Raw genomic sequence first — 14,405 nt, forward strand, 5'->3', positions numbered from 1 at the left:
TTACTGTTACATTCTCTTGATTTTTCAAAGTTCTATTTCGATTTCTTTCGTTGAAATGCAAGAGTCGGAATATTTCAAAAGTGTTTTGTCGTGATTTACCTCCTCACAGTTACATTCTCTTGACTTTTCGAAGTTGATTTTGAATTTCTTTCGTTGAAATGCGAGAGTTGGAATATTTCAGTAGTGTTATGTCGTGGTTTACTTTGTCACAGTTACATTCTCTTAATTTTTCAAAGTTCATTTTGGATTTCTTTCATTGAAATGCAAGAGTTGGAATATTTCAGTAGTGTTTCGTTGTGGATTACTTTGTCACAGTTACATTCTCTCGATTTTTCAAGGTTCATTTTAAATATGTTTCGTTGAAATTTAAGAGTTGGATTATTTCAGTAGTGGTTTTTCGTGGTTTACGACACAGTTACATTCTCTTAATTTTTCAAAGTTCATTTTTGATTTCTTTAGTTGAAATTCAAGAGTTGGAATATTTCAGTAGTGCTTCGTGGTTTACCTTGTCACAGTTACATTCTCTTGATTTTTCCAAGTTTATTTTGGATTTTTTTCGTTGAAATGCAAGAGTTGGAATATTTCAGTAGTGTTATGTCGTGGTTTACTTTGTCACTGTTACATTCTCTTGATTTTTCAAAGTTCATTTTGAATATCTTTCATTGAAATGTAAGAGTTGGAATATTTCAGTAGTGTTTTGTTGTGGTTTACATTGTCACAGTTACATAATCTTAATTTTTCAAAGTTCATTTTGAATTTCTTTCGTTGAAATGCAAGAGTTGGAATATTTCAGTAGTGTTTTGTCGTGGTTTACCTTGTCACAGTTACATTCTCTTAATTTCTCAAAGTTCACTGTGGATTTCTTTCATTGAAATGCAAGAGTTGGAATATTTCAGTAGTGTTTTATCGTGGTTTACATTGTCACAGTTATATTCTCTTGATTTTTCAAAGTTCATTTTGAATTTCTTTCATGAAATGCAAGAGTTGGAATATTTCAGTAGTGTTTTGTCGTGGTTTAATTTGTCACAGTTACATTCTCTCTATTTTTCAAAGTTCATTTTGAATTTCTTTCATGAAATGCAAGAGTTGGAATATTTCAGTAGTGTTTTGTCGTGGTTTACTGTGTCACAGTTACATTCTCTTGATTTTTCAAAGTTCATTATTGAATTTCTTTCGTTGAAATGTGTTTTGTCATGCTTTACCTTGACACTGTTACATTTTCTTGATTTTTCAAAGTTCATTTTGAATTTCTTTCGTGAAATTCAAGAGTTGGAATATTTTAGTAGTATTTTGTCGTGGTTTACTTTGTCACAGTTACATTCTCTTGATTTTTTAAAGTTCATTTTGGAATTTCTTTCATTGAAATGCAAGAGTTGGAATATTTCAGTAGTGTTTTGTCATGGTTTATCATGTCACAGTTACATTCTCTTGATTTTCAAAGTTAATTGTTGATTTTTTTAATTGAAATGTGTTCTGTTGTGATTTACCTTGACACAGTTACATTCTCTTAATTTTTCAAAGTTAATTTTGATTGTCTTTCGTTAAACGCTAGAGTTGGAATTTTTCAGTAGTATTTTGTAGTTATTTACCTTGTCACATCTACATTCTCTAGATTTTTCAAAGTTCATTTTGGAATTTACTCCCTTGAAATGCAAGGTCTGGAATATTTCAGTAGTGTTTTTTTTTGATTTACCTTGTCAAAGTTACATTCTCTCGATTTTTAAAAGTTCATTGTGGATTTCTTTCGTTGAAATGTGTTTTGTTGTGCTTTACCTTGACACAGTTACATTTTCTTGATTTTTCAAAGTTCATTTTTGGATTTCTTTTGTTAAAATACAAAAGTTGGAATATTCCAATATTGTTTTGTAGTAGTTTACCTTGTCACTGGTACATTCTCTTAATTTTTCAAAGTTCATTTCGGATTTCTTTCATTGAAATGCTAGAGTTGGAATATTTCATTAGTGTTTTGTTGTACTTTACCTTGTCACAATTACATTCTCTTGATTTTGGATTTCTTTCATTGAAATGCAAGAGTTGGAATATTTCAGTAGTGTTTTGTTGTGCTTTACCTTGTCACAGTTACATTCTCTTGATTTTTTGAAGTTTATTTTGAATTTCTTTCATTGAAATGCAAGAGTTGGAATATTTCAGTATTTTACAAGTACAAGAATTTGTGTTTGTTGGTTTGAATGTCTAAAGTGCATGTCTTTATCTGTTTCTATGTCTGAATCTATTTGTTTACATGTCTGAGTTGGTGTTTGGTTAGGTTAGGTTAGCTAAGTTAGGTTAGCTAAGCTAGGTTAGGTTAGGTTAGCTAGTAAACATTTCTCCCTGTTTAAGTTAGGTTAGGTTAGGTTAACTTATCATGAGCGCTCATGATAAGCTAACTTAACCTAACTAAAACATGGTACAAAGTCGACGTGGGGGGATTTTCGGGTGGGTATGGTCAGGTTAGGTTAGGTTAGGCTAGATCAAGTGAGGTTAGGTTAAGTTAGGGTAGGTTAGGTTAACCTACGTACGAGAGCGTACGTAGGCTAACCTAACCTAACTTAACCTAACCTAACTTTATCTAGCCTAACCTAACCTAACCATGCTCACCGGAAAATCCCCCCATGTCGACTTTGTACCATGTTTTAGTTAGGTTAAGTTAGCTTATCATGAGTGCTCATGATAAGTTAACCTAACCTAACTTAAACATGGAGAAATGTTTACTAGCTAACTTAACCTAACTAAGCTAACCTAACCTAACTTAGCTAACTTAACCTAACCAAACACCAACCCAGACGTGTAAACAAATAGATTCAGACATAGAAACAGATAAAGACATGCACTTTAGACATTAAAACCAACAAAGACAAATTCTTGGACTTGTAAAAAACCAACCCAGAAACAAAACATTAGTGAAATATTCAAACTCTTGCATTTCAACGAAAGAAATATAAGATGAACTTTGAAAAAATCAATAGAATGTAACTGTGACAAGGTAAACCATGACAAAACACTACTGAAATATTCCAACTCTTACATTTCAATGAAAGAAATCCAAAATGAACTTTGAAAAATCAAGAGAACGTAACAGTGACTAGGTAAACCATAACAAAACACTACTGAAATATTCCAACTCTTGCATTTCAATGAAAAAAATTCAAAATGAACTTTGAAAAATAAAGAGGATGTAGCTGTTACAAGTTAAACCAAGAAAAAACAAAACTGAAATATTCCAACTCTTGCTCTTCAATGAATTAAATTCAAAATAAACTTTGAAAATCCAGAGAATGTAACAGCGATAAAATAAACCACCAAAAAACACTATCGAAATATTTTCAACTCTTGCATTTGAACAAGATATTATCAAATAAAATTTGAAAAATCAAAAGAATGTAGCTGTGACAAGGTAAACCACATCAAAACACTACTGAAATATTTCCAACTCTTGCATTTCAACGAAAGAAATCGAAAATGAACTTTGAAAAATCAAGAAAATGTAACTGTGACAAGGTCAATCACGACCAAGCCCTTCTGAAATAATCTAACTCGTGCTTTTCAACGATATTAATACGAAATGAAAACTGAAAAATAAAGAAAATATAGCTATGATAAGGTAAATTACGACAAAACACTACGGAAATAATCCAACTCTCGAATTTCAATGACAGAAATCCAAAATGAACTTTGAAAAGAAATGAGAATGTAACTGTGACAAAGTAAACCACGACATAACACTACTGAAATATTCCAACTCTTGCATTTCAACGAAAGAAATTTAACATAAACTTTGAATAATCAAGAGAATGTAACTGTGACATGGTAAACCACAACAAAACACTACTGAAATATTCCAACTCTTGCATTTCAAAGAAAGAAATCCAAAATGAACTTTGAAAAATTAAGAGAATGTAACTGTGACAGTCTAAACCAGGACAAAATATTACTGAAAAATTCCAAATCTTGCATTTCAACGAAAAAAATTTAAACCGAAGTTTAAAAAATCAAAAGAATGTAACTGTGTAAAGATAAAGCATGACAAAACACTGCTGAAATATTCCAACTCTTGCATTTCAACGAAAGAAATCAAAAATGAACTTTGAAAAATCAAGAGAATGTAACTTTGAGATGGTAAACCACGACAAACCACTACTGAAATAATCAAACTCTTGCATTTCAATGAAAGAAATTCAAAATGAACTTTGAAAAATCGAGAGAATGTAACTGTGACAAGGTAAACCACAACAAACCACTACTGAAATATTCCAACTCTTGCATTTCAATGAAAGAAATCCAAAATGAACTTTGAAAAATTAAGAGAATGTAACTGTGACAAAGTAAACCACGACATAATACTACTGAAATATTCAAACTCTTGCATTTCAACGAAAAAAATTCAAAATGAACTTTGAAAAATCAAGAGAATGTAACTGTGAGAAGGTAAACCACGACAAAACACTATTGAAATATTCCAACTCTTGCATTTCAACGAAAGAAATCGAAAATGACTTTGAAAAATCAAGAGAATGTAACAGTGAAATGGTAAATCACGACAAACCACTACTGAAATGTTCCAACTGTCCTAGTCGATTACGTCATTCTATGCCCATATTTGGACTCCCGTCATGACCTCCTGATAGGGCTCTACCGATCAAGTAATCAATTTCTCAGAAATCCATTTGTCCTAGTCGAGTACGTCATTCTATGCCCATATATGGACTCCCGTCATGACCTCCTGATAGAATTCTACCGATTATGTAATTAATTTCTCAGACATCCAATTGTCCTAGTCGATTACGTAATTCTAAGCCCATATAATGACTCTCTTCAAGACCTCCTTGTAGTGTTCTACCGAGTATGCAATCAATATCTTAGACAATCTCTTCCCTCGATTACGCAATCAATTTCTCGGAAGTCCTATCCGCTCGAGGGATTCTATGGTCATATATGGAGTACCGTCACGAGCTGATGAGGTTAGGTTAGGTTATGCAATCAATTTCATCTCATAGATCAAAACATTCTCCCCGCCATCAGATATTAATAAAATTCGGCCGCAGACAATTCTCCTGGACGAAAACCAACAAATCAATCGACCTTGACATCATCCATCAGACATTAATAAACTTCATCTGGAGACAATTCTCCTGGACGAACACCAACAATTCAATCGACCTTGACATCATCCATCAGACATTAATAAACTTCGCCCGGAGACAATTCTCCTGGACGAACAACAACAAATCAATCAACCTTGACATCATCCATCAGACATTAATAAACTTCGCCCGGAGACAATTCTCCTGGACGAATACCAACAAATCAATTTCTCGGAAATCCATTTCCCCTAGGGAGTCTATGCCCTTATATGGGTGTAATCGTGGGATCAATTGGGTCATCCATTTCCCATAAGGAGTCTATGCCCATATATGGGTGTAATCGTGGGATCAATTGGGTCATCCATTTCCCCTAGGGAGTCTATGCCCATATATGGGTGTAATCGTGGTATCAATTGGGTCATCCATCTCCCCTAGGGAGTCTAAGCCCATATATGGGTGTAATCGTTGGATCAATTTCTCGGAAATCCATTTCCCCTAGGGAGTCTACGCCCATATATGGGTGTAATCGTGGGATCTCCTGAGGTTTGGTTAGGTTACGCAATCAATTTCTCGGAAATCCATTTCTCCTAGGGAGTCTATGCCCATTAATGGTGTTCGTTCCGAAGTTAGACTCAATTGCAGATGGCAGCACATGTGTTCTCCCTGGGGAGTCTATGCCCATATATGGTGCCCCTTCACGAGTCATTAGTTCAATACATTTCCTCCACCGTTAATGCGCATGTGCAAACTTCACTCCGGAGTCAAAACACTTGAAAACAACAAATAAATCGACCCTGAAAAAAGAGGTCATTGACCCGCTTCGATTACGCAATCAATTTCTCGGAAATCCATTTGTCCTAGTCAATTACGTCATTCTATGCCCATATATGGACTCCCATCACGACCTCCTGATAGGGTTCTACCGATTATGTAATCAATTTCTCGGAAATTCTCTCTCTTCGATTACGCAATCAATTTCTCGGAAATCCTCTCCTCTCGAGGGATTCTATGCCCATATATGGAGTCCCGTCAAGAGTTCTTCCTGTTTCCCATTCCTTGATCAAAACATTCTCCCCACCGATTACGCAATCAATTTCTCAGAAATTCTCTAACCTAGGGAGTCTATGCTCATATATGGTGCCCCGTCATGAGTTATAGATCAAAACATATCCCCCAACGTTAATGCGCATGTGCAAACTTCGCCCCGGAGACTATACACTTGAAAACAGCAAATAAATTGACCTTGAAAATACATCAAAGTGAGAAAAATCCAGTTTTTTCATTCTCAGGGACAAAAACCATAAAAACATCCATAAATTGCTGTACTCGTCGGAGATATTATGTAATCAATTGAAAAAAACCATAAACACATGCATAAATTGCTGTTGACAACCATGAAACATCCTTCAATTGTTGTTGACATCCAAGAAACATCCATCAAAGTGAGAAAAATCCTATTTTTTCAAGTGAGATAAATCCATTTTTTTCATTCTCAGGGACAAAAACCATAAAAACATCCATAAATTGCTGTACTCGTCGGAGATATTATGTAATCAATTGACAAAAACCATAAAAACATGTATAAATTGCTGTTGACAACCATGAAACATCCTTCAATTGTTGTTGACATCCAAGAAACGTCCATCAAAGTGAGAAAAATCCTGTTTTTTCAAGTGAGAAAAATGTATATCTAAAGTGCCTGTCTTTCTCTGTTTGCATGAAATCGACCAGGAAAATACATCAAAGTGAGAAAAATCCTGTTTTTTCATTCTAAGGGAAAAAACCATAAAAACATCCATAAATTGCTGTAGTCGTTGGAGATATTATGTAATCAATTGACAAAAACCATAAAAACATGCATAAATTGCTTTTGACAACCATGAAACATCCTTCAATTATTGTTGACATCCAAGAAACATCCATCAAAGTGAGAAAAATCCTGTTTTTTCAAGTGATAAAAATCCTGTTTTTACATTCTCAGGGACAAAAACCATAAAAACATCCATAAATTGCTGTACTCGTCGGAGATATTATGTAATCAATTGACAAAATCCATAAAAACAAACATAAATTGCTGTTGACAACCATGAAACATCCTTCAATATGTTGTTGACATCCAAGAAACATCCATCAAAGTGAGAAAAATCCTGTTTTTTCAAGTGAGAAAAATCCTCTTTTTTCATTCTCAGGGATAAAAACCATAAATTATGTATGTACAGCGTTAGACTCAATTGTAGATGGCAGCAGTGGTGTCGCGTGGGGCTGGTACTCCTTTCCCTACTTTCTAGATCACCTTAATACATATGACCGAAATTTACAATTTACCTTAGAAATTGAAAATGCAAATAAATTACCGTTTCTGGATGTTTTAATTATTCGTGACGTTGATAAACTGGATTTTACAATTAACAGAAAACCCACGCAAAATAACAGATATCTACATTTTAAATCCAATCACCCCCCACAAGTTAAAAGAGGTGTTGTTACATCTCTTGTTGACCATGCCCTAAACCTTAGCTCTGAGTCTTACATCACAGATGAACTAAATTTTATTAGAGACCTACTTTTTGGAAACGGTTATCCTATTGTCTTTATTAACAATACAATTAGCCGAAGATTGGCAAGACACTCCCGTAAAATTAAGGGTCTTTTGCAATGTGAAGTTCCCGTCAAGCCCTCAAATATAATTTACCTTCCATATATTCCAAAAGTCACTACAAGTTTAAAAAATGTTTGCACACAACATAATTTTTATGTCGTATTTACAAATAATTTTAAAATCATGAATTTCTTAAATTCTGTTAAAGATATAACCCCAGTTACTCGCCAGAGAGGGGTTTATCAAATACCATGTGACTGTGGCCATTTTTGTGTTGGTAGAACCCATCAAAATATAGAAAAACGCCTGCAACAACACAAAGATGACATAACTAAAGCTTTAAATTCTAATAGTACAAATATTACCTTTGATTCTGCTTTAAGCAGTCACATATATGATAACCCTAGTCATAAAGTGCTTTTTGAAGAAACTTGCCTTATTAGCAATGATTTAGGCATAAAACAGGTTGTTCGAAAGGCAATTGAAATTAAAATCAAAATAAATAGTAATATTTCTTTAAATAGAGATTTGGGGGAATATTCGCTTAATGCCCTATGCACAAATTTAATTAAAAATGATTTGACTAATTATATTAAAAAACCAGTAAATAACTCCACTCAACCTATTACGAATAGACCTTCCAGGCTGGCTGCCAAGAAGGCGAGGATTAGCTTTAAAATCTTGTCTGTAAGTATTTTAATTCCATCTGAATGAATTGTTCTCTGTCCATTTCGTTTGGAGTACCAGTCCTGGTTGAACTTTCTTGAAGTAATGATATTAGGGCTGTTGGTCATGATGTTGACCTCGTCGTTTAGCTTGCCATTTTTAGATTAAAGGAGGTCCATCCTTGATGCAAAATCAGATTTTTGCATAGACATCTGTATTTAGCCCAGGAAAGCTGAAATGCTGTAGTACCAAGATTGAAGAATTTTTTTTCGCATTGACACAAGGATGGAGCGGCTGATTTATACGTATTTGCTTAAAAAAAGATACAATTCGTAGGTCAGATATTTGAAAAGGCAATCAGTAAACAATGCACATTGTATTCTATTTGCACTTAAAAATTATTTCGGTAAAGCACTGTTGAAATTTTACCGTCAAGAGCGTGTGTGTAGGGGGGGGGGGTATCATGTACCAGTAAAACAGGATAATTAATAATTTGTTTTGAGTCTTAAGTTGCTCTTTATTTTAGTTTGAGAAACGAGTTGATTTTAAAAGTAAAATGGTTAGGGATGAATGCCCCACTGGACGACAAAATAACGAGTGAGACTTGTAGGCCGTTTATTTGCCTTTCGACAGTTTTATGCTGATTGTCTGTCTCAGAATTTTTGCTTAGCAACATAATGGTCGTATACGGGCAGAAACTGTTGTTTTGTAGAACAATGTGGCAAGAATTGGGACTTTTCTCTGACTGGGTCTAGTTTATCAGAGACAATGTAGTCAGGTTCAGTAAGTAAAGGCCACATGTGTCTTTTACATTGAACAGATTGTCGCAGAGTGTTGAGTGTTGTCTTATTCCATTGAAAGTATGAGGCTTAGTGTCTTTCTAAGGATCTGAAATGACTAGAGAGCAGCGAACCCTCTCCAAAGCTGTTTTTATACTGTTAGGCACCCCCAAAATCCTAAATGTCATCCAATCAAAATCTTGAGAAATGTTATCCAATCATATTTCACTTAGAATGATCGAAAGGTCTGAAATAATGCATTCATGGTGAACACGAGGGGAAAGCATCAGGGCCAGGAGAAAGATCCACAAGTTATGAAATCGCCCTTTCCCTAAAGTTGTATTTTAGTAGAAAAGGTAGACTTGTCGAATCATAGGCAGCGCACAATTTTGTTCAACGCAATTGAAAGGTCTGGAAATAATGTCTTTGAGGATGGTGACCCCCACCCCCAGAGCCCTCAAGGCAAGGGTTGTAACTCATGCCCTGGAGAAATATAAGGGTTATATAAAAAGGGTGATCGTATAAAGTTTGGAGGGCTCATTGGATTGGTAATCAGAAGTTATTGCGCCATTTTCAAGATTTAGCGTGATCGGAGGGTAGATATCCCCCCCACACCTCGGATTTTCCAGAAATGAAACTTTAAGAAATTTTGAGATGTCACTTTTTTGTCGTAGAAACTTCGAAAAAGGGTGATTTGATTGGAAATTGAAGGGACTAGTGCCCCTTTTAATAGTCAAAAGTGACTAGAGGGGAGCTGACCCACCATCACACGCTCAACATTTCCCCAAACACATCCAATCAAACTTTAGAGATAGCCATTTTTTCACCGTACTTAAAAGGCCCATAAATTATGTCTTTGAGAATGACAACCCCCCCCCCCTCCCTTCACGCCACCCTCAGAGAGGGGTTGTAAAATATGCCCTGGGGGCATATAAGGTTTTTATAGAATGGGTGGTCGTATAACTTCAAAGGGGCTCACGGGATTGGTAATCAGAAGTTTTAGTACTCTTTTTAATATTCAAAGTGATCGGAGGGCTGCCCCCCCCCCCAGAGCTCTTATTTTCCCAAATAGTGTCTTATAGAAATTTTGAAATGGTCATTTGTTGTCTTCGAAACTTCAAAAAAGGCTCATTCGATTGGAAATTCAAAGGACCCTTTTTAAAAGTCAAAATTGATTGGAGGGCAACAACCCCCCCCCCCCATACCCATCAATTCTCAAAGCACATCTAATCAAAATTTTGAGGTAGTCATTTTGTTCAGCATAGTTGAAAAGTTTGGAAATTACGTCTTTGAGGATGATACCAATTTCGATGCAGAAATTAGACGAGTCCAAGCCAGAAACTGACTTGGTTTTATATGGACAAGTTCTGACTTGGTACAAAAAGACGCATTTTCTGACTAAATTCAGAAACAATCAGGGTCTAGGCTACGAATTTCCATTAAGCAGGTCAAAAACAAGCAAAGTCTTTATTTGGCTGAAAACAGCCCAAACAGCCTGATTTGCCCCAATAAGCGACTCAATAATAAGACAAGATAATTTCTGTTTCAGTGACAAACGGAATCAGCAAAATTTCCAGCTCTGAAATTTTGGTGATTTCTGTGGAAAAGATAATTTCTGATTCAGTGACAAAAGTAGAAAGGGGAATCCGACTCCTGTACGAACACCGTGCTGCCATCTACAATTTAGTTTAAAGTTGACAGTACATAATTTATGGTTTTTCTCACTGAGAATGAAAAAACAGAATTTTTCTCACGTGAAAAACAGGATTTTTCTCACTTTTATGGATGTTTCTTGGATGGTTATAAGTGTCGGTCAATTTATTTGATGTTTTTCATGGATGTCAACATCAATTTATGGATGTTTTATGGTTTTCGTCACTGAGAATGGAAAAACAGGATTTTTCTCACTTTGATGGATGTTCCAAGGTCGATTGTATCCGGGGCGAAGTTTATTATTGTCTTTGGAGTTCATCCAGGAGAATTGTTTCCGGGGAAGTTTATTAATGGGTGACAGGTGATGTCAAGGTTGATTGTTTTGTCTGGAAAGAGGAATTAATTTATTGTTTCTAAGGGGAATTATTGATTCAAGAAAGGGGAATTAATTTAGTGTTTCTAAGGGGAATTATTGATTCACGAAAGGGGAATTAATTTGTTGTTTCTAAGGGGAATTATTGATTCAAGAAAGGGGAATTAATTTGTTGTTTCTAAGGGGAAGGTGGGGAAGAGATATTTTGATCTTAGAGATGAAGAGATTAACGCGGGAAAGGGTTTCCTAGTAATTTCAAATGTGACAGCGCAGGGATGCCAAAAACAAAAGAAACACGCTGAAATTACGTTTAGAGATTATTTGGGCGAAACCATTTTAGACATTTTAGAGAATTATTTCGGTGAAACAGTTTTAGGCATTTTAGGGAATTATTTGGGCGAAACAGTTTGAGGCATTTTAGAAGATGATTTGAGACACAAAAGGGCCCCATCCCCCAACTTTTACCTCCCCCTAGAATATATTTTTCAGAACAAGTTCTTTATGTAATGTCCTTCCTAAACCCATTTTACGAGTTGAAGTACCCATCCTTTTCACCCACAACTTTACTTTACAGCTTTTGGGCCCCAAGTCTTACCCCTATCCCTCAACCCTATCCCTACACCCTCCCTCCAGACCCTCCACCTCCTCCCTCCCACCAACCCCTCCCCCAAACTTTTTTTAGTTTTTTTTTCCTTTTTTGAGTTTTTTTTAGTTTTTTTTTTCTTTTTTTAGTTTTTTTTTCAGTTTTTTTTTTATTTTTTTTTTTTAACTTTTTTTTAAATCTCATAGAATGTATTGAAAAATATAAAACACAAAAAATTAATATTTAATATTTTCCAACTTAAAAATGGGAATGCTATAGATATGTGTGTCGCAACTTTTACTATTAGAAAAATAATGTTTGTAGTGACCAATTTTTTTTCTTTTTTTAACTTTTTTTTACATCTTAGAATGTCATGAAACACACTTAAAACACAAGTGTTTTAAGCCTACGTACAGCCTAACTTTATGTAATGTTTTCAAAGGCATTTCAGAGCAAGTTCTTTTCATAATGTCCCTCCTAAGCCCATTTTACAAGTTGAAGCATCCATCCTTTTCACCCACAACTTTACTTCACAGCTTTTCGAATACCTCAACATCAAGCAATACTTTTCAAAAGGCATTTCAGAACAAGTTCTTTACGTAAAGTTCTTCCTAAGCCCATTTTACAAGTTGAAGTACCCATCCTTTTCACCCACAACTTTACTTTACAGCTTTTTGGATATCTCAACACCAAGCAATACTTTGCAAAAGGCATTTCAGAGCAAGTTCTTTTCATAATGTCCCTCCTAAACCAATTTTACAAGTTGAAGCATCCATCCTTTTCACCCACAACTTTACTTTACAGCTTTTCGGATATCTCAACACCAAGCAATACTTTTCAAAGGCATTTCAGAGCAAGTTCCTTTCTTAATGCCCCTCCTAAACCCATTTTACAAGTTGAAGCATCCATCCTTTTCACCCACAACTTTACTTTACAGCTTTTTGGATACCTCAACACCAAGAAATACTTTTTTTACATCAGAATGTCACGAAACACTTAAAACACAAAAAAATTCATATTTAATATTTTCCAACTTCAAAATGGGCACACACACAAAGACTTACACACACACAAACGCACACACTTACACAGACACACACAAAAACTTAAACACACACAAAAACTTACACACACACAAAAACTAGCACACACATAAAAAACTTACACACACAAAAATTACACACACACAAAAAAACTTACACACACACAAAAATTTACAAAAACACAAAAAAAAAAAAACACACACAAAAAAAAAAAAAAAAACATAAATCTTACACACACACACAAAATTAAACACGCAAAAAACATAAAACACACACAAAAATTTAGACACACACAAAAACTAACACACACACAAAAAAAAACTTACAAACACACAAAAACTTAAACAAACACAAAAACTTACACTCACACACAAACAAAAAAAAAATTACACACACACACAAAAATTTACACACAAACACACACACAAACTTAAACACACACAAAAACTAACAAAAACAAACAAAACTTAAACACACACAAAAAATTACACACACACACAAAAAAAAACTTACACACACACAAAAAAATTAAACACACACACACACAAAAACAAAAACACACACACAAAAAAAAAAAAAAACAAAAAAAATAAAAAAAAAAAAAAAATACACACAAACAAAAACTTACACACACACAAACAAACTTACACACACACACAACCCACTTGCAAGAAAACTAAAAAAAGAAAAAAAAAAATATATTACACACACACAAAAACTTAAAACCACAAACAAACTAATACACACACAAACAAATAAAAAAAAAATTACACACACACAAAAAAACTTACACACACACAAGAAATTAAAAAAACAAACAAACTTACACACACACACAAACTTACACATAAACAAAACCATACACACACACAACACACACACAAAAGAATAAACGCACACACAAAATATAAAAAACAAAAACAATTATACACACAAAAAAACTTACACACACACACAAAAAAACTTACACACACACAAAAATTTACACACACACAAAAACTTACACATATGAACTCACACACACACACAAAAACTTGCACACACACAAATACTTACACACACAAAAAACTTACACGCACACACAAACTTACACACACACAAAAACTTACACACACACAAAAACTTACACACACACACACACAAAATTTTACACCCACAAAAAGCAGAATACAAAACCACAACAACATAAAAACTCACAGGAAAATAATCACACACACAAAATTACACACACACACAAAAACAAACGCAAACAAAAAAACATACACAAAAATTTACACACACAAAAAAAAACTTACAAACACACAGACACTTACACACAAACACAAAATAAAAAACAAACACAAACTAACACACACACAAAAAACTTTAACAAAAACGCAATTAACACACACACAGAAACTTACACACACATAAAAACTTACACACAAAAAAAAAAAATTACAAAAACAAAAAAAAATACACACACACAAAAAATTAAGCACACATAAAAACTTACACACAAAAAACTTACACACAAACACACACAAAAAATAAAAAAAAAACAAAAAATTAAACACACAAACACACAGAAAAACTTACACACACAAAAAAAACTTACCCACACACAAAAACTTACGCACACAAAAAAA

At 34.2% G+C, this 14,405-nt stretch overlaps 1 protein-coding gene across 1 annotated transcript in view; it reads right to left on the minus strand.

Annotated features, from left to right (window-relative positions):
* Positions 1-3,503: 3,503 nt before the first annotated feature.
* Positions 3,504-14,405, minus strand: part of LOC148954930 (uncharacterized) — a 24,030-nt gene continuing 13,128 nt past the window's right edge. Inside the window, exon 2 of the mRNA XM_089105688.1 lies at positions 3,504-3,569. Within this exon, the coding sequence (XP_088961814.1) occupies positions 3,504-3,569 (66 nt within the window). The remainder of the gene's footprint in view (positions 3,570-14,405) is intronic.

This window comes from Artemia sp. Qi Xiang Cuo, chromosome 2 (assembly GCF_049724085.1).
Source record: "Artemia sp. Qi Xiang Cuo chromosome 2, ASM4972408v1, whole genome shotgun sequence".
NCBI classification, from domain to species: Eukaryota; Metazoa; Arthropoda; class Branchiopoda; order Anostraca; family Artemiidae; genus Artemia; species Artemia sp. Qi Xiang Cuo.